The sequence below is a fragment of the Rhea americana genome, unplaced genomic scaffold (assembly GCF_003343005.1).
Source record: "Rhea americana isolate MKP2758 unplaced genomic scaffold, rheAme1 scaffold_45, whole genome shotgun sequence".
Classification (NCBI taxonomy): Eukaryota; Metazoa; Chordata; class Aves; order Rheiformes; family Rheidae; genus Rhea; species Rhea americana.
In genome coordinates, this window is record NW_028186590.1 from 5,262,745 (window position 1) to 5,285,129 (window position 22,385).

The 22,385-nt window shown below is 36.4% G+C and overlaps 1 protein-coding gene across 2 annotated transcripts in view; it reads right to left on the minus strand.

Moving 5' to 3' along the window:
* Positions 1-22,385, minus strand: part of PHIP (PHIP subunit of CUL4-Ring ligase complex) — a 116,011-nt gene that overhangs the window by 49,991 nt on the left and 43,635 nt on the right. For both annotated transcript variants that reach the window (XM_085316072.1, XM_085316071.1), the window contains exons 14-17: positions 21,893-22,046; positions 20,848-20,982; positions 5,918-6,046; positions 1,240-1,465 (exon numbers count right to left, since the gene is read on the minus strand). In XM_085316072.1, the coding sequence (XP_085172198.1) occupies positions 1,240-1,465; positions 5,918-6,046; positions 20,848-20,982; positions 21,893-22,046 (644 nt within the window). The remainder of the gene's footprint in view (positions 1-1,239; positions 1,466-5,917; positions 6,047-20,847; positions 20,983-21,892; positions 22,047-22,385) is intronic.

Below are 22,385 nucleotides of genomic sequence, written 5' to 3' on the forward strand. Positions count from 1 at the left end.
CATAAGCAGATATACTGTCTCTTGAAAACAATTTGAAATGTTACAGATAACCAAGGAATACTTTTACGTAAGAAAAACCTCTACCTAAACAGGAGGAGTATTTTTCATATTTCTAATTTGTAAAGTTTGCCTTCCTAGGTAACAGTAACTTTAAAAAAATAGTCAAATAGAAAAGAGTGGTATATATTTGAACTGTTCAATACATTCAATGGTTAAAATGAGTGTCATCTAACATAAAAACAGTAAATCAAGCATAACTAGTTATTGKKKTTTTTTTTTTTTTTWAAAAAAAAACTCTTATAAGAAAACAGTGAGTTTACCTCACTGTAGCACTTTATAGTCCTTCTGACAAAAGATGATCCTTGGAACATCTTTTGTGTTCATATTTTGTTCTCTCAGGCTATCAACTGTAAGAAATTTGTAAAACAGTCTTTTGGTAAGGAACAAAGCTTCTCCTCAGCTTTCCTAGTATTTCTGACACACTGTAGACTTAAGTATGGCATATATAAGCCACTATTTACAGGCATAGCCAGTTTTCCCAGATTTTCAAGAATATCAAAATACTTAGCAATGCCTATCCTGGAAACATTTAAAGCTACTGTCACCAGCCACTGTTTGGTCATTCACACTAATGCTGAACTATACAACAAGTATCTGTACCATATTTAGGCAATTTCCAGTAGCTGTTGCCCAAAGTGTGCTCTCCACATGCATGATATGCTAGAAACAACTTTAGAGGAACACCCTAAGTTTTTGTAACCTCATCAAATCTTGAGATATTTAATTGAACCATCAAAGCTTAAGCTGAATGATTTTCTTCAGCTCAAGATGATGAAGGTTTGGCAGGAGGTGTTAGGTGTCCTCCCACTTTTCCTTTTCTTGTAGCTGTTACCTGAAAAGGCATGGAAGATCAATCTATTTCCTAGGTTTTATGAAGTAGAAAGTCTTACCCCAGAAACATCAAATGAAAGCTCACTCAGCATCTTACATTTCAATAACAAAATGATAAGCTCCAAGCAAACTGGTATTGTAGCATCAGCTAGTACTAACTTGAGTGATGAGAGTACTGTAAGTGACGTAGGCTGTCACAAGCAGTGAACGCCAAGCAACTCATAAGCTATGTAACTCTTACAAGTTACATGAACTCTTACTATCAATGATGAAGAAAAAGTCCAAAGTGAAAAGGAACGGGCAGAATATGTGGAGGTACCAGGTATACTGAACTGAAATTTTCCATACCTGAAGATGTCACTCCCATCTGAGGAATAAGCTGTTCCTCCCTGCAGTTCTCACGACCAGGAACTAGCCTTTGATATCTTGCAGGATGTGGGTTGCCATCCACATCAACCAAAAATGGAGGAGGCATAAGGTGTGGGGCCTGCTGTGTCTGTTCATCCAGGACAAAGTTGTTGGCATCACGGATAAGGGGCCGATAATCACTATGAAAGAACATCTGATCTGCTATCTGTAAACAAAGTAATTTTGTAATTTTAAAAGAACTTATAAAGAAGCATACAAAATATATCTGTCAAAAGTATTCTTTACAGTGTTACTGGTGGTCACTTTATAAAAGCAATGTTATGAGCTTATCTATTTAACTCAGTTTAAAGGGGAAAATTTAACAAATCCATGTTTTCCAGTACTGACTTTCTATATTACATTATTAGGAGAATAATCAAAGGCTTGAGGGTAGGAAGCGTTTAAAGAACAGAGGAACGAGGGAACATTATATATATTCTTACTATAGTGCTAGATATTTGAAAAAGTTTCAATAGATAAAAAGTTGAATTCTTCAGATTCAAAGGTTTGTTTTTAATTTAAATCCAATCCCTCAGTTTATTTTAGGTGACTTTGCCACAGGCACTCAGGATTGAGGTTCTTCTGTCCAACCAATATATACAAAGGCTTATGCTCTACCCCCTGGCTGGCACATGCATCTCAATGTCATACAATCAGAGAAATATTGGACTACAAGGAGAAAAGAGAAAGCAGACAGCAGGTGAAATGACAGATATGCTACACATCCCAACAGTACTCACTGGAAAGTGAATCCCTTTGAGTGACAGTTTATCCAAACAGTTTAACTTTGAACAAATAAAAATAACACCACACAATCACAATTCACTGGTAGTACATGTCCAGAAAAATGGTTAAACAATTGATCAAAGGTGTAAACAGATCTCCAAATAATCTTGTTGTAGGTGTTAAATACTCGAGCATGGACACAGAAATACTTGAGTTCTGGCAGAATGCGTTCCAATTTCAGCGGAGTATGCTCTATCGTAACCAATTTGTAACATAATTTTCTCTAACTTGTAATTCAGAAATCAGTAAGATGGACATGACTGCGTCATCAGACCAGACCTCAGAGTACAATACAAACACTAAGTTCCCCTGTCCTGGATAAGAGATGACCAGGAAGGAAAGATGACAATAAACATTTGTCCGATACAACATCRAAAAGAAATCTGAGGTGCGTGCATCCACACAACATGAATAAAAACATATAAGGAATCATCTGTCACAAAGGCTCTTGACTCTAAATTCAGAAAAGTAGCACCAGCAAGACAACTGGAAAGAAACACAGAGAGATGCAACAGCAAAAAGTTTACTTTTGGGATTGAAATGCCTACTCTTGCTGAGTACATATGGACAAGATCACGTCCTATGCAGTAAGAGGCCCTGACTGGAAGAAGTACTGTTGCCAGATTCTTTATTAACTTGAGAGAATGAATGAAAAAAATGGCAAGCACACTCATGAGCGCAACAATCATGTTTCATCAATGGAAACTTCATCAACGGAAACTTTGTTTCATCAAGGCCAGCTTAGTAACTTTTGCTCCTTCAGCTCAAAGAGCTGGCTCGAGATGATGAGGAAAAGTCCTCCAGGAGAACTTAAGGTTTTGCACAGAATCATAACAGTAGAGCATCTAGTACTCTCATCTACTGCAATCTTCCTATTATGTTTAAGTACTTATCACAGTGAAAAAGAAGAGGTTCCAATAGCATGACCATCCAAGCTGTTGAGTTTTGATGTCCTGTTTGGCTGTACAGTGCTCACATTACCAGGTTTTGTGAGCAAGAGGAGGATCTTGGACCCAGTGTCCTCATACCAGAAGAGTCTCTGCTGCAAGATCAGCAGGGACTTACCTATATTTACCTTTCTGTGTACTTTTTACAAGCAAATACGGAACAGAAAGTAAATAACAATCTTCCACTCCATGGGATAAGAATGGCATTTAATAGAGAATCCCGGCTCAGACCAGCTCTAAGCAGAACTCTGAAAAGCTCCTGCTGGAACCTGGGTCTCAGAGATACACTCCAGTGTAAGATCTTCTTCTTAGGCCCCAGGTCCTTCAGGATGAATTAGGGAACCGTAAATAGCCATGTTCAGTTTCTCATCTGTTCAGCAGATGATGTGAACCTGTTAAGAATACTAACAAGCAGGCCTCGCTATTCTACTTTTTTAGAGTTCAACTTTATGACAAAAACAAGAAGACAAGTGTCTTTTACATATGACATCTCAAACTTCAATTCTGTTGCTGGTGGGAAAGCTTTCAACACAGGTCTGAGCTCTAGAAGATAAGCTAGACAATTATACATTCAGAACACCCAATTTCTCCAGATAGGCAAATCTACACAAATGCAAAGAGACTTTCCCCACTAGTGCACAGGAGCTGTCAACTTGCAACAAGGAACAGTGGCTTGGGTAGTCTAATGGCTTTGGAAGGCTCAGAGATACAGCCCAGTGTAAGATGTAAAACTAACTGAAAGGCGCCTTATGCTTTAGGATAAGGCACCTGTCAGGRAAGACAGGCACTCTTGACAAGTTTTCCCACCTAAGCAAGGGTGTCCTAAAACGTACATGTCCTGCTGACATTGAGCTCAACTCATCTCTGATGAAATTCAGACACTCAGAAATCTCAGCTGAGATTGGCTCAAGGTCCCCTTAACTGGATCAAAGGCCGAAGGAGTCCAAAGTAAGCAACAAATGTGTACTTCTCCATTAAGTATGTCACCCAAAAACCCTCCTACCCACAAACAAAAAATAATGCACCTCCTTCTCCTCCTCATGGTCAAGGTCAAGATCATACTGAAAATGTTTGTGAAGAAAACAATGGAGAAAGAGGGAAAGGAAGGGGGGGGGGGGCAGAGGCTGGAGTCGGCAGAGCACAACACCAAGTTTCCAGCAACCATCCATTTTAGCTACATTTTTCCAGAAAGCAGGTCAGAAAGTGAAAGGATTTGGAGACAGACAACAAAGATCTATAATTTCTGAGATGAATTTTCTGAAAGCTGAAGACAGATTAAAAAAAAATAGGCAAACATGTAAATCTTATTTCTTCCCATTTCTTCCATGGTCAATAATGGGAAGAATACTGTGGCACAGTTCTAGCTGGAGAGGATCATTTTAGATCACTCGATAAGCAAGAAATTTGAAACAATCTCTTCTCAAAGGCTGCACAGCAAATCCAAAGGGAATAAAGTTATAATAGTTTAAAAAGTGAAAAATACTGTTTTCCTTCTTCAAACAGATCTAATCCCGCAAAAATTAATCTATCAAATGGCAGTGTAAAGGAGCTCCTGGTCTGCCACAGTAAAGACAAAAAGGCTCTTGTACCATGTCCATTCGCAACATTCCTGAACAGAGGACTACACAATTCCAAAACAATTAGAGTGAAATGGAAAACTCGAACAATCCATGGATTATGTTGAGAGAATTATTTCTATCACAGCAATGTTTAAAATCTGGAAGAGCAGAAACTCTGAAAGATAGAAAGACCTTGAAATTCATCTTCTRATAATCCTAGTTTTCCTGGCTTGTGTTGCTTCTGTGTGTTTTCCCTTCCATTCCAAAGGAAACAAAAAGGAGGACTGATCTATCTTAATAGTTGAGGGACAGCAACAACAGTCAAGTATTGAGTACTTGCAATAATCGCTGAGAAAAAGGAAAAAAAAATATCCCCAGTATTTAACACTGCTGTAACTAGCATCAAGATAAGAACTGGAAGACTTCAGACAGAAATGCAGTGGTTTACAAGACAAAGATTAAAATGTCTTTTGCTTTCTCTCCTTCAGATCCATGTGGTTTTGACATGGTGCTTTGAAGACTGGCCCAAGTTCAAAGATCCAACGCAGAAGTCAGGATCCAGACATCAGCATTTCACCAACAGTCTTCAAGCATCAGGTACCAGCAGCAAGGACCTTGTGGGCACACCCACCTAGGTACTGTACAGTTCATAAGGCACGCTCATCAACCATGGCAGGTTGGAAGAAAGAAAGAAAGAAAAATCTTTCCAGGCGTGAGGGTCTGTGATAAGCCACCCAAAACTCTGAATACACAATGGTAACTATGGTATCAAGATAAAGATACAGGATTTTAATTTCACGTTGCTGTGTAAGCACCATGACATCCATGCTTGTAAAACTATATAAGCAGACATAAAGCTGTGTCACTAGAACAYACAGTACCTCTAATGTAAATAACAGTCTCCCATGTTATAAAATGTTTAAACAAATATCAAGAATTAGTTTTACTACAATGTCCCCATCCTGCCTCACCTTTTGTCTTAGAAYTGGAAAAATTACAGCCAAATGTGCAACTAACATCAATTTCACTTTGGTCTATGCACTTTATCCATGTGGATCACTTATTATACACCTGTAAYGCCCTCGCTTCAGAGAAGAGGCAATGACTGATTTTTTGTGATTCCCATGCAAATAATAATAGCTTCATAGTATGTTTCTGYAATTTAAAGACGAAAAACACTGAGAGTCCAGTGTCAAAAACAGGAATCTGAAGCATCTCACATTAATGACTCAAAAATACATTGAGATACATCATCTTGAAACAAAGCCCTGAAGTACACACAAATACATTCAACACAGACATTTTGATTTTCATCTTGTACTGTACCTTGTCATATTTGCTACTGGAACCAAAGCCAAAAATCAGAAGGTGACCATGAGAATCAGTACATGCAAAATGCTGTCCGTCAGGAGAGCACTTGCAGTCAAAAACTGCACCATGTCCTTGTCCTTCAATCTGAAATACATCAATATAAAAAACAAATAAGTTATCAGAAATAAATTGTTTTAAATTATGATTGTCAAAACTGGTGCTGATGTTGAAATTTATATAAAAACAATACAACAGTATACTGATAGATGGAAGTTACTTTAGTACATAGTTTACTTTTTAGCCATTCACTATTCAGTGAATTTTGTGGTAATACTCATGAAAGATGCCAAATTCATAGTAGTAGAAACGGACAGACTTTATCCACAAAGCAGGCACAGTATAGGAAGTAACAATAAAAGCTTCCCCTTGAATGTCCTGCTGATAAGCCTAACCGTAGAGCTGGGTCCAGTTCAGGGCTTTAAGTCACTACATCCTTTCAATCCTCTGCCTTTCCACTAAGCTAGCTCATAAGCATTGGCTGCTGTGGTGTTCCAGAACACCTGCCCGCTGCAAAACACACTGACATAGACAACCCGCATTATACAACTTAGCAACTACCTGTTCCTGTAATTCCTATTCCTACTTTGTTGGTATGGGGAGGTTTAGATTTGTGTAGTTCTAACTCCAGCTTTTAAAGGAGAACTGCAAAGATTTTAAAAAAGGAATTTTTACCTGATACTCATTTTCTGTTTTCCAGTTCCATTAAGCCAGAACAAATGGGTTTTTGTTTTTCCCTGCAACCTGTCAATCAAGCAGAGGTGACCAATCACCACTCTGAATTTTCATGCCTTCAGCACCTCTTCAGAACGCCCCTTTCTATTCTCCCCAGTAAAGCAATTTTGCATTTTCTTTAAAGAGAGACCAAAAAAATTCTTTCCCTAACTGCGGCAGTCCTATATACTGCCAAAAAAAAAAAGAAAAAGAAAAAGAAAAAGAAAAAGAAAGAAAAAGAAAAAAAGAAAATAAAAGAGAGAGAGAAAAAAATCAGTCTGCACACAGTAACACTACGCACTTTTTTGGCACCTTCCAATAGAGGCTATTGTTTTTAATGAACTAAGCCTCAAAACTCCTGTGAGCTAGGTACTGTTTTATTTTACAGGTTAAAAGATTGAGGCAAGAAGTCTAACTGTTTTGCCCATGGTCATACAACAAATCCACATCCACACCCTTGCACACACCCCCTAATGGTAGAGGCTGCTACATCTATTCCCAGTGCTTTTAATTATTAGGTAATGGTCTCTCTTACTATCGATGTTTGCCAAAAAAGTAAAGTGAGTTTCTGGACTCGCAAAAAAGGAACATAAACCAATGCAAGATTTATGCTCTATTTTGCTCCATATTATTCCAGAAGGAATGAATTTTAGTAGAAGTATCCTACAGAAGGAGATGGGAAATAAAAACAGAGCCTCAAGTGAGTGGTACTAATATCACAACAGCTAAGAATGCAGAATTAATTTAGGCTAAGTAAATGCAAGATCCAACAACTGAGGTAACGTTACACTTTGCACTGCTCTTTGTAGGTAGAAAGCTCACCTTACTAAAGGGAGACAGTTTGGGGAGGCATGAGAGAGCTAGGGGGAACTTCAGCCAAAGATTAAACTTTGYAGATGTATACTAAAATCTGGAAAAGTGTTTATATAGAAGTTTCTGATCCCCTTCCCTACCCCCAACAAAGAAAACACAAAGTATCGAGCTTCCTAACAACAAAGTCCTGCATAAATAGAATTGCACCGTCCTCCTAGAAGCTAAGATTTGAAGAATTTTTTTCGCTGTCCAAGGAAAACTAGGCATGCAGTGGGAAGAATTACTTGCTAACCACAGTAAGGAGTGGTGGTGGGGAACAATCAGATAGATGGTATCCTTAATCCTCCTCAGGGAGGAAAGGCTGGGATGGGCCATTTTCAAGAAACTCCTAGGGTTAAAGTGAARTGTTAGTTGAAGACATTCCTTTCTGATATAAAGGAAAAGTGATCCACTCACTATTCAGCAATTAGTACAGTGTAAACAGTTTTACTTGAAACATAGTCACAAATGCTTTTGCAAAGGACAACAATCACATCTTTTAGTATCAGCCTTTAAGTCTTATGAGTCTTACGTACTAAGTGCTTGGAAATACAGATCCTTAATCCTATAAGAAAAGAAAATCTGTCAACACAGGAAAATAAGCTGCTAAGATGTAACTGCTATTAAAAATTAAAGAGCAAGGCCTGCTACGAGTGATATCCAGTAGAACATTTTTCCAAAAAAGAAAAAAATAAATTTTTGAATTAATAAATGGTACTTTACAGAGTAGAAACTAAAGTTTAGAATTAAACATTAACTTAATCCTTCAAATATGTGACTTTTCCAACAGCACTTTTTTTCTTTTTTTTTAAATCAAAGATGCAAGAACTAAATTGCATCCCAAAAAAGAAAAACTTTTTTCTGTCTGGAATTTTTCCCTGGTGAATAAAACGATACCAAGGATAAAGGGAAGAGGAGAACACTCATAAAAACGGAAAAAGCAGTAGTCAATTAATAGTGGTCTCTGTAAAATAGGGATTTTGAAAGTGAACCCATTAAGATGCTACAGGTAGCAAAGGTTCTTCAACCCAAAAAGGAAAGAACCAGTGATGCCAGACAATGAGCAAGGCCTAAATCAAGGTTATCCTTAACTTCAAATCAAAGAATTTCTTTCCACTTTCTATCTTAGGATAATAGTGAGGACACAGAAAGATGCAGATACACACCAAAGGGAGGAATGCTGATGAAATAAGGGAATGAAAAGGAATGAAATGAGGGAATGAGAAGGGGAATCTATTCTCTTCCTTTCAGTTGTGATGACAGTTTTTATGTTCCCAAACAAGGGAGAACAGAGTTGTGAAACTGGCTCAAAAATATTAAGTCCTAGTTCACAGAAATAATTCGTGGCATGAAATCAGGGAAGCTATACTTAAGGAGCAAGTGACTGGGCCAATAAGCTGCCTTTTAAAGTTTTATGAATAGCATATCTAGTCTTCAAGGAATGTAAAACAAGAGAAACAAAAAATTGAATAAAATGCAGATTGCATCAAAGAGCAGAAAATATCAGAAAAACTTAGCAGACTCTCTTCGGTAAGATAACTGATTTTGTATACCAAGAAAACACAATTCATTCAACCTAGCTAGATCAAGTCATCTAATAATGGTGCCATGATACAGCACTAAAAACTTAGCTCAAAGGAAAGGGAGAGTGATCAGYAGAGAACTGTATGGTAGATAAAGTTGCTAAGGAAAAGATAACAGTCACTACAGTTACTAGCACTGAAAAGATACACAGAGCTACAAATACGTTATTAGTGAAGCTCCTCAATCCTSGCCTTTTTAGTAGCAACTAAAGGGGGAGAGGGGAAGAGAGAGAGTCCATTGATGAAACATAGATTAGGAAATCATGCATTAAAACAGATTTGGAACACAGTACAAATGATATTGTCTGAAGCAATTAAAGACCAACAGGCCAAAACAGAATAGGCCACAAGCATAGTAAAACTAATAAGAACATCTAAGATACTTACTCTAGAAAAAATAATGGAATTCAGTCTACACACAGTAACACTATGCACATCTATTGCRCCTTCCAACAGAGGCCATCAGTACTGCTTTGAAAAGTTAATGAACTAATAACCTTGTGAGGAAGATACTGCTCTATCTTACAGAATGAGAGACTAAGTCAACTGGCTGGGAATAGAAAGATCACTGTATATTCATTRCAGTGAATAACACATAATGCACCAACAGAAAGAAAAATATATGAGGGAGGAGGGAGAGAATGCATGTGTGAGCAAGAGAACATGCATGCTAGACAAGCACACAATGATAAGCAAGAAGTCTTCTAAAATGATACCTGTAATTTCTGTTTCCTATGTTCAAGATAAATGATTTCTAACTGGAGCAGATACAGAGAAATTTTTTCACTGATCAAGACACTGGAAAACCCAAGAGCTCACCCTGTTAACAGGACTGCTTTGTACACACATACAATAAAATGTTTAGGAGGAAGAGAACTATTTAACTTGAACAAATGAGTATTAATTAGGAATAACATTCCAACCTGAAAACTGAGAATCTGATTTCTAACCATCGGAAGAATGAAATGCTAGAACTTTCTGAAAATAGCAAAAAGGCAAAGATAACTAACTGTTCTTAAAACATATAAACTCTTCTATAACTGATCTAACTACATCACAGCTGCCTTAGTTAAGTCAATCTCCTGCTATTGTGAAGTTCCTTGCAAGTTTATGTTCTTATTTGCTGTAAGAAACAATCTTTGATCACCACATGCTTCAATGAGAAGCCAAAAAAAAATRCCTATGGACTTTCTACAAAGTTAGGAGAGTTTATGCGATTTTGGTGTGGAAAACAACAGTTAAATTTTATTAAGACAGTGGAAAAAAAAGTCGACAGGATCTCTAGGCTGCTTCTAGAACTCTTAACAAAGATCAAACATTAGAAAGAAGGCAAGAAGCAATTAAATTAAGACTGAAAAGATGACTGCAAATGTTTTTACTTTCCTAGACTTATTCAGGAATGCTGAAAGATAAACATATCCATAGAAAGACTTGACAGATTATTGTACTGGAGCCTAAAGATATATGAAAGCTATATAAAAGATATTTACAGCTTTCTTTTTGGGGGGAGGGAGGGGTGTGTGTGTGTGTGTGTGTGTGTGTGTGTGTGTGTAAATTTTTGTCAATAAACAAAGATTCTGCAAAATGGACTAATATTCTACTTGGACTAATAGAATATTAGAATGGCTTTTCCTCCTCAGGATCCTTCATGTAGTCTTACATACTAGTCAAAGCAGGAACTTCTCAAAAAAACCACTTCGACCAATTCAAAAATAACGCATCTAAAACCTTATTCTAAGTCATTTCGTCCTTCAAAGGTGCTCCTAGACTACAAAACCTGATACAAAAATAAAAACAGTCTCATACAATTCCAGCAAAATAGGAAGTCTCTTCAGACTTCATGAAGGCCATAAAATAGGAAATAACTTGTTTTTAAAGCTCCAATTAAAATATTCTGTCTATATGAGCTAGTGGCATGCCTTTTCAGAGAACAGTCCAAAAGTATGACCTCCTATGACAGAAACAGTCCATGCATGGAGTATTTTGCTGAGCTATACTAGATAGAATATAATCTTCCATGTCTTTCTTCTGATAGAGACTGCAATTTTTTTGTGCAACATTTATGCTAAAAATAATCAAAAAGTTTTCAACAAAGCTATTGAAATGGAAAAGATCTAGGGTAGGCAATTCAGGTTAACTGATTAATCAACAGTAAACAATATTGTAACTGACACGATAATACTGTTAGAGCTTCAGGTATTTGTCACCATGTGTTGAAAGTAAAAGTAGCACTAGAAGATCAGGAACCACTTCATAAAGATCAATGAAAGAGAAAGCCTTCTTTCATAAGATGAATGGTTGCTTTAATTTTCAAAAGGATGACTGAACCTAAGAAGACAGGATAAGAAAAACACTAAGACAAATAGATATAAGACGACACAACACAGGAATCGCCTGTCATGTGACGTGTCCACTCAAAAATAAAGAATGGAGTCAACAACCAGCTCTCTGAAGGAGCTGCAGCGTGCAGAAAAATCTGAATTGCAATTTAGTAGACTCTGCTTGATTGACAATTTGCAGGAAGAAACCCTTTTGATTTGAATTGGTAGATGCTATAACACTGACACCAGAAATTCCTCTAAGTAAAATAAGGATAAAACAGCAATAAAACAATTAAACCATCATTAAATTGGAGGGTGTAGGTGTGTAGAGGAAGTTATTCAAATACATGAAAAACAACCAATCTCCATAATGAAATACATTACTAGAGATAGTTCTATCACCTCCAAGGTGGTTCCCAATTTCTCTCACTGACATATAAAAATAAATGTGGGAAAAGGGCAGAGAGCAGAGAGCCCCAGGAARGGAGGAGGGAAAACAATGCATCATTAACCTCAAGTGGGGTCAGAATTCTACCCCATACAATTTCAGTAATCAAAATAATTCTTATGAAATGCTTCACTTGACCTTTATTTGGTCAAATTTTGTATACAACAATTTCACTTACTGCTTATTTTAAAATACACATACAACACATCCACAGTTCACAAAGCTAAGAAAATGTTTCTTTTTAAATTTTTCAGAAGATGCTAGATTTAAAAATTATTTTTAAATAAAAAATTTAGGAAAATGTGGAAGTTTGAAAAAAGGACCAGGCAATAAAATTACCATGTCTTATAAAAGTAATTAAGGACCCACTTTGAAAGAAATGCATTGAACTTTGAGTAGCACCAGACAAGTTTATATTAATTAGATACCAGTTAGCTGCAGACTTGGGAACCAAACAGGCATTAGCTTCAGCAGTCTAGATTTTTCRGTTTTAAGCTTTTTGTTTTTAAGTGGTCTGAACTTTCAAGCTTAACATTAACATGCAGATTAATCTTTGATTTCAATTTAAAATATTAATCTGCATTAACTAGTTCACACAGATTAATATCTGGCTAGGAAAAGGCATATATTCACCACAGTAATTTCACAGAGTGAATGTAAAGCAAAACTAATAAAAATGCATTCACCTTACTCAAACTTTCTCATATGATGGATGGTAGTATACATTTTTGTAGATTTAAAAATAAGTTTAACATCTTGAATACAACTACTGCTTTGTTGCATTATACGTCACTCATTTCCTAATTTTGTGCCTGCATTTCTGTAAAGTATGACTTGTTTCATTAAGATATCATTTGGAATAGCAGCAGCACTTACAGAGCTTTGTAACTGTAATTACTATGTAACCAGAAGACAGTGGCTTTGCAGGGTAGGTTAACATCTGCCTCTTGATTCTACTACTCCAAGTGCTTTCCAAGGCAATTAGATTAAATAAAGCAATTTAAGAGTGTGCCTTCAAAACAAGTCTATCAATTTTTTGTTTTCTTACTTCAAGGCTTCTCAAGCAAGAAGCAACGTGAAGAAGAAAACTAAGGACCATTTTTTTTCTTTACCACACTACAGTCCTAACAGGTTGAATCTAAATTTCCAAACTGGCCAAGAATCAAGAGACCTAAAAATATGCTTGTGAATACTCACAAACGATTTTTTTATGAAACATTATATACTTCACTGTATAAAGAGTTAGAACAGTCTAATAAAAGCTACTGCAGAAGACTGTGATGTAAACAGCTTTTAAGCAGCAGTGCATCTTGGAAAGATCATTCCAATACACCCTTTCTTCTATCTAAACTTTTCTAGTGGGGAATACTAGAAATTCAGTCACATTCTAAACTTCTGAGTGCAATAAGGAAAATGCTGGAATATTTTTCTTTAAAGTATCTTCTACTGAAATAAAACTTTTCCTCTTCACACCTACAGCTTCAGAAATACCCAGACATAACCACTAGAGTACCTATTCAAAATTGTATCTAAGATTTTGTTTAAATGATCTCCTTCATATGAGCTTYGTATGTCTGACATGGATGAAAAGACTAGAAAGGAAATTTTAAATCAATTAATAATGGATTTGAAAGTAAMAATACATAGTCTTTTCCCTAAATATTACAATTGGGAAAAGTATATATTAAATGAGTTTGCCTGAACATTGCATGAAGATGCTTTTGTATTTTCCCTTTTTTCAGAATATTTTCTCTTTAATTTGTAAAAATGAAAACAAACAAGAAAGAATCTTTCTAAAGTATAGTGCTCGCTCTCTCTCTCTTTTTTTTTCTCTATTTCAGGTAACCAATACTGTCCCATAAAATCTGAGACTTTAGTAGAGAAGCTAACCCCAGTAGTGATAATCTTTCAGTTAACTTAGTAAGACAGTATRAAACATTTAATGCTATGCAAAAGAAGTCATAATCTGAACAAATCTGTTGTTACAAAATTGGCAGATTGTCAATGCTTTTAACTTTGAAGCAGCAAATGAAGGCTTTTTTCTTTCTTTCTTTCTTTCAAAGACAGCTACGTCTGCAGCACCTTCCTAACTCCAGCCAAGTATATAAGCAAAGAATTAATCTCTAAGTTGGAGCTCATGCTTTTATATACTGCATGTTCAACGGGTTATATTTAACTTCTTTGTAAAGCTTTTCAATACCAGGAACTTAAGATTTTCCATTTCCCTCTAATGTACTTTTTAATAGACAAAAATTACATTTAAGTTTTGATGTGATCATATAATGTAAAGTCAGTGTAAATTTCATCTTGCCAAAAAGGTGCATAATCATTTAAATAAGGTTCCAATATGATGTCCTTTAATCTCTGAATTCCAATCCATTCCACTCTATTTTTGTCCCTAGTTTTAAGYCATGTCACAGATTTTCTTTTTTAAAAAAAGCACAAGTTTAACTTTATGCAGTTAAATCCAGACTTTATGCTAAAATCTGGAATAATTTACTTCTRTGCTGACAAATTTAGATGAAGTAGTACAAAATAAAATACTACTAAACTGGTATTAAAGGTGCAACTATGAAAACAATAACTTGTTAGAAAATTGATACTTTTCAATTTAGTTGCTTACATCAAATTTATTTTAATGTATTGCTTTTAATACAGATAGAAGAAAACATCTAGCTAAACCTGTGAATACGCTGTTTTAACATTTTGTAAAATAAACACAAAGTGCTTAAGTCCTTACTAAAAAAAAAAAAAAGAGAGAGAGAGCGAGCAAGAGAGAGAATCGTATTTACCATCTAGGCTTCACCATTTAATTCTAATTGACAAGTATATTGGTAAGAACACATGCAAGGCACCGAACTAAGTAACAAATATTTTACATGAAAGTTTTAAGGTCTTAAATATGAGCARAAGAAAACAGGTAGGATTTTGTTATGGAGATTTAGATTAAAATATGTCTGAGTTAAAACACAAATAAATAAATAAAACTGCCAACACCACTACTAATCTTTTTTTTTTTTCCAGGAAAGTTAAAAACCATTAACCTCACACTACCATAGAAACTACACCTATCAAAGATGTTGTGGTCATTCTGAGTCTTAAATGAAAAATCACACTTACATACAGGATCACAATTTTTCAAAACAAGTAAGAACTGTGAGTGTAGCCTAAATCTTTTCCAACAAAGACGCAACAGGCAGGTCAACCTTCCTTAGGCTTTGGAATTTAAAGCTCTTTTCTGCTGCAGTCTCCATAGAGCAGGACAGAGGGCACGGGAACAACAAAACTGTAAGAAACTATTCACTGTTCTTCAAGTATCAACCTGGTTTCCAGTGCAAGCAACTCAATGACAGAAAGGTGAACAATCATGTATTTCAGGGAAACCTCAAAGTATTTCTTTCCTGAATGTAACAGAGTTAATTGCCATGTTAAAAGAGGCTAGGAAAGGGCATAGGCATGGTGTGTTTTCTTTTTCCCCCTCTTCCTCCTTGAAAAGAATCAGTAAGTTGCTTCACATCACTAGTTTACAGAGCTCAAGCTGTAGTGCATATCTGAAATATGCTCATGGTACTGTATATAGGATCTGATGAAAAATGCTTTGGCATTTAGAAAGAGACTCATCAGCAAATTCATAATAGCTGGAGATACCTAGTGTGACCTTTAGCCCTTCAACAAGTCAGAATAAAGCCAAAAAGGCAGGAGAATTTCTAAGTATTCAGCTTTGTCAATTTAATTTAAACAAGACTGTAAAAAACATTCTTCTCTACCAGCATTTCAAAGCAATCTTCACAACACGATGAACAGATTATGGCCACCTTTGCACTGAATTTAAAGCGAGTTCCAGAAGCATTATCCACCTGGAACACGCTGTAAAGAGCACTGTAATAACATGACAACACTCAGAATGACTGTTTTAAAGATAAGGTAGTTTAACAATAATCAGTCCAAGTGAAGCCTTCAAAAGCATCAGGAGGAAAATGTTAGTATTGCAAGCAAAAGTCTGACCTTAACAGATGTTTAGGCATACAGGAGGCCCTTGAGGAATGCAAGTAATGTCAGACATAGGAAAGCTATTACAAAGCCTAGCTCACTTAAAGATTCACTTTGCAATAAGAGCCAACCCAGTAAGGCAGAACAGAAACACGTAGTCATGAAAGATTTTTGGTTGGTTGGTTTTGTTAGTTTGTGCTGGAAATCTGTCAATTGGGAGAACCATTTTTGTTTAAAGGTATCACTACTTCCAGCAGATTAATTTCTTTATTACACAAAGATTCCTTCAGTTTCACGAGGCTAGTCAGCATGACTTCATGAATAACACACAAGTCTTCAGGTACAGTAATTGCAATGCCTAGTTACAGTATTTCACTGAATCTGGTAACAGATTCAGGCAAAGTAACTATATCCAAAGACAGTGCAAACATTAAACATTCCATGGCAGCAAGGACTGTAAAAATCCCTGCTCTCTTCTCCTCCAATCTTTTGTTCTCACTACCGTACTACAGTTATACTTTCACCAGCATACTTTCAAGTAACTGCAGTTTTATGTTCCTGCAACTGTTCATGAAGCTGTGCCATAAACCAGATTATGCAAGAAAAGATGAGCGAGAGAACAAAGCTACAGGTCCTTCCATATGCACCCAGAAATCTTTTAGAAAGATTTTGTCTTTATACTTCTCCTGGGCAGCAAGTTCATGGGACAAGAGCTGTTAGCTTTACTGTAGGAGAAGCCCACACACTCTTAAGGCTCTAGACAGGCTCTGCCTTAGCAAGCAGTTAGAAGCAGCAGACCTCAACCCTGTTACGTATTGCTTAAAGGAAAATACAGGAGTCAAAGGAAAACCAAGAGCAGCACTGTAACACAAAGACATTTGGGTCTAGATTCAAAGATCACCATACCTCATATCCAGAGTGCAACACTAACAAAAGCTCACCAAACAAAATCTTTGCATCTACCTAACCTTATCAGATACCTTTTTTTTGATCTGGAATATCCTTAATTCCCTGTGGGGTTCTTTTGTTTCCCCCTGCCCTCATATGTACTCAAAACTGAGATAGTTTTACTCAAAGACTACAGGAATTATAAGCATTAAGTGAAGCTGCAGTATACATCATCTGAGGATCTTGTGTTATGAATGAATCTTAACATTCTTCATAAACMAATAGTTTTAGGTCTATTTAAAAAATAACTTAGTGAGAATACTTGAAGGAAGAGATACTGTCACAACAGTAAGTGTTGCATAGCTTTTGTACCATGGCCTAATAAAGCTCTAATCCTGCAAATTTAAGAATCTGCCTGAAGCCTGAAGGGTACAAATGCCATTTCTACCACTTTACAATTTACCTATAACATGACTTCTACACCCRGGAATATGAGTCTAAGACAAGTAACTAAATCAACCAGCTAGCATGCTTCTCCACAGTGGCATAACTTCAAGAGAAAGGAAAATATGCAGTCTAGAAATTTATAGTTAAAGGTACCCTCCTGGGTAAGTGACAGATGTTGAATTCAACACCTTACCTTGTGAAGAGAGAAAAAAATGTCTTTCATTTACCAGTTAAATAGCTTAACAAATAGGTAATCACAAAAGATGGGTGCCATTGCCATCTGCTCCTGTGGTCCCCTTTTAGTACAGCAGTGCTCAGTTCTTAGAAAGACACCTAAGCACAGAAGGGATCCTGAGTATACCCAGGTGTCTCAGTGCAACTTTGAATAAGCAGCAGCATTTCAAGTACACCTCTACGTACATTGTTGCCCAGTGGCTCTCACTAGATAGCTCAGCATTCAGCATAATTTTCTCCTGGATCATCTACTGAGACAGATTCATCTAAGGTTTGGGGGAATACTGCACTCCACTTTGGGACTGAAGAACCTAAATGCAGATGCTGCAACAGTCAAGTCCTTCAGTGAATCTGGGCTCTGGGTTTAAAACCTTATGGTTACGGTAGCCACAGCTTAAACCTTTACAAGGTTTGTGCTGGCCTTCTGTGGTAAAAATATTATCTAGCAAATCACTACAGGTTCTGAAACAGTTATCTGCAACAATCACTAAAGGTTTATTACCCTTGCATTTTCAGTAAGTCTGCTAAATGCTTATTCATATTGAGGAAATAAAGTCCATGAAATTGYTTTAACATTTCAGCAAAGCCACAACCTCAATGCTTTTTGGGGAAAATGAATGTCAAAAATATATCCTTATAAAAATATATATCCTTACTCTTCTATCTCATAGAGAACCTATTTTTCATTAGCAGTTGTATTACGTCAGGACTGCCAGAGATAGTACACTGACCACAAAACCTGTAGATGCACATCCAACTTKAAACTAGCCCAGGACTGGATTTCCTGCACTTGAAAACCGTCTTTTTTAAAAAGCTTCAGCTCTGTCTTAATGATTTTACAGCAAATCTTAAGAAAAAGAAAAACACAGAAAATGTTTTGCAGGATCTCTACACTCCTCTATTGGCATCTATCTGCCATCTACCCATCAAGGCACAAATGAACCCGGATTTCCTCCCTTTAAGTTATATACAAAACAAAAAGCATATTTGGTTGCTGCTGCTCTGCAGTTTCACATTCACTGGATGGATATGAGGAATTAACTCTTTCTCTTAAACTGAATGATATCTTCAGCATTATTCAGATTTTGTGATGTTGACAATGAAGAAACACAGGTTTCTGGGAGCTTAAAATACCCAACTCTACTAAGGGATTTGTCACAAGGTTTCAGATGTACCAAACAATCCATTTAAGATGGGAAAAACTGACTGGACTAATTATTGTTAAGCTTCGAATTATCTAAGGTTTTTCTAATAAAATACCTCCAGAGTCTGCAATTTTATTAAAGAAATAYCTGTTGTGACAAAGCCATTCAGTGCTAGTTCAGCTACCACAGATATTGTCCTATTGGACAATGACAATGAAAGGTTCTTGACTGGTAAAGCAGAAATCACATGTCATTCAGAACACAGGTTTGGTTCTTGCTGGTGATGTGTCCTATCTGATCAAACAGAACCCAAACTGAAAAATTTTCCCATCCCCCAGATAGAAATACTGTTTTTCAGAGGTGTGAGATGACATTCTGAGCAAGTCCAAGAAAGTCACAGCAGTTTTATCAGATAAATTGATTCTAGCTAATAAAATTATTTTCCCAGATGATATGCCAGTTAAGAAACAAGGGTAAGTCTGCCAATTCTGTGTATAGTCATGCCTTCCCTAAGTAAATTGAAACACTTCAACCACTGCAGTTCCGCAGAGGTGACTATATAATCAAGTCTCATGCTCTAGGAGCATCTTCCCCTAATCATCTAAATAAACTGGTTTCCCTCCATCTCTGTCTTTTGAAACATCAGACATGGAAGACTGGCTAGTGAAATATTCCCAGACTGCAGGGAGAAGCCTCTCTTAGATACACAATTGGTATCTCTTATTCAGTACTTCGATTCAAATCGGTTGCCAGACTTACAACTCCCCTCACTTCACTCAGCAGACGGACTTTCTCACATTCATTTCCAGCACGAAGTACGTATTACCAGCTGCTGAGACCTTCTTACTCTCTACTCACTTCTCTTTGACTGCAAATATCTTAAATATGTATGATTTTGTCACTCTTTTTTTGGTGTTTAGTTGTACATCCTTTAGCATTCAGTTAAATATTTTGGTCTTTCAGGAGTTGCCTAAAATCAGAGGTAAGGAATTTAGATTTAGATAGCTCTCAGATGGACTTGTATTATAAAGAAGAGCAGATGAATTCTGGCTTTTCTGATCTTAAATTTCATGAAAATTATCATACATCAGTCCTTAGTGGTCATGGAAAGGCAACCTGACTGGGTAAMAAGAACTTATACTTCTGTTGCTAACAGTGAACAGCACTGAAGAAGATCTGTATTCACAACTCCAGGCTGACTGTCTCAGACCCTTCATAAGCTCAGTTACAAATATCAAYGCAGAGGCAACAATACTGAACCTAGGTCAGCGCTGAAGGAATCTCTTCCTAGGCTACAAATTCTCTCTCTCTCTCACAGAGCTTGACAGAATTTCTTCAGAAAATCTGTCTYGTACACTGCACATCTCAAATCTTTCTTTAGGTTCAGAGTGACCCCCTCCCAGCCTGACTTTATCTCCTTTTTTTTTTTGAGGGGGGGGGGGGTCACAACAGTTATGCTATCTATGGCAGGTCTCTTCTCAGGACAATCTTCTTTACTCTTGTCTCCAAGACTGTCACTCCACTAAGGCTGGCAGCTACAAGAAGCCCATTTGCTCAGTCTTGAAATTCTAAGGATTCTTCAGATTTTACAACGACTTTGTGTAGTTTTCTGCAGGAGACAAAGTCTAAGTTGCATAATACATCATTACCTTGTTGAGGAAAAATATATGTATATCAAAGACCCTCTTAATACTAAGAAACAGAAGGAAATACCTGTTGCATCAATCCTCCAGAAGAATTAGTTTAGTGCAGAACAGATCAAATTTGAAACCTGCATGTGGAGGAGCTCTACACAGAAAGGCTGACAGTATTCAGTCCAATGGGTCAAGGCAGCACACAACAACATTGTATGAGATCAGGTGACTCCTGAAGAGCTTTAGCCACATTAAGAATTAGTAATGCAAAAATAAATCAGGTTCCATCTCGGTTTCCCAGGCAAGAAACAGAGCACTAAAGGAGGATCTCTGTCACCTTGTCTCTTACGCATGATCTCTGACAATGTAAACCAAGACTCCAATTTCATGTGGATGAAGTATAGAGAAAGATGACACTATGAAACACAGCCAAAATCCCTAATTTTCAATGTGTTACAGATTTAACCTTTGCCCCACTAAACTGAGGAGGASTTGCTCTATTGATTTTAGTGGATGTAGGATCTTATCCTACACACAAATGCAAGCTTCAAAATAGCCTACATAGGAATTTATTAATAGCAAGAAGTTTAGAATGGTTGTTTTGGAATATCTACATAACGTAGGAAAATTACCATGTTGAAGTAAGATCGGATTTTGACTCCTCTTGCCAAATCCCAAACTATGACGTTTCCATCATGTCCAGCAGAAAAGAGAACTCTTGGATCAAATGGATGAGGTTCAAGTACAAACACTTCATCTTCATGTCCCTGAAATTAAAGATAGAGTAAGCTAAACAAGAGGAACATCTCAAAATACTTGCACAGGAATTGAATGCAGTAACACTGGTAACTGCAATGTGAAATTACGAAAGTCCCCAGCAAAGAACTATGTCTACTATGACCACATTTCTTTTTTTGTTTCCGTATATTATACCTTTCTATTTCCAGCTGCAATTTTAACTTTTTAACACGTACACTAAGTAACTCCTAATACTTCTGTCATGATTTTAAAAGCACAGAAAGCCTAAACCAACATTTGATATTTTTGATCTTGATGCTTCATATACTTCAATTTGTTTAGGTATAGTCGCAGTTAGATATTTATTTTAGACCTGTAGAATTAGGTATTTAACTAACAGAGAAATACATTTTTAAAATTAATGCTAACTTTAAAGCTTTCCTTAAAGTATTTCCATCTAGTGATATATGTAGTTATTTGGAGCTACCTATTTTCCCAACAAAAGAAAAAAAGTATTAGACTTTAGTATAAATGCTATCTGGTTTATTCTAACTAGAGGACTACTTTTATTGTCTATGGATTGAGAAGGTTGCAGTGGTTCAGATATGGCAATTTTATTCCTTAACTGCATTTCAAAACCTCTGTCACACTAATTAAAGGTCAGAACTAAAAAAAATTGTTTCCCTCTTCCCTTCCAACATAGAATTTTAGGGGGAAAGAGAGTCTAAAATCAGTTCCACACATCTCAAACAACAATGGAGAGTTGAACTTTAAAGGTTTGTTTTCTAGGAATCAGCAGACAGGCACGTCTATTACATTTCAATTATCTGGAAGGGTTTAAGGCAGCCTTCAGGTAGAAAGAATGTGTAAGGAATAATTTTGGTGATATATATACARATTCTGCATTCAGGATTAGTATATTAAGATGGAAGACATTACCATGAGAATATGAATGAGTTGACCAGTGAAAGAATTCCAAACTTTCAGAGTCATGTTATTTACTGCAGTTATAACAGAGTTGTCATGGCGGTCCCATGCCACCATGGTCACTTTCAGTTTTGTGATTTTATCTTCAACTCCCTGTAGACTTTGTCTAAAACAAAAAAAGCAAAAAGAGTTTCAAAGCAATCTTAGTTTATTAAAGATATTGCTATTTCTATAGTAAATGAAAATATTTCTATATTTTGCTTTATTTGTGATAGCAGCATTATGAACCTTAAGAAATGAAATATTTTACCCACTGTATAACATCTACTACCAAAAAAGACATTTATAGCTGCTTAAACAATGACTAYAGATCACCTTAATATTTTAAAGAATTAATACATTTGATTTTTCCCCCCTAGACTATGCCCTCTGATACCTCACCTAATCCATTTAAGACTGCTCTCTGTGGTATTTGCTTACTGAAGAGTGAAAATCCAAACTAGTC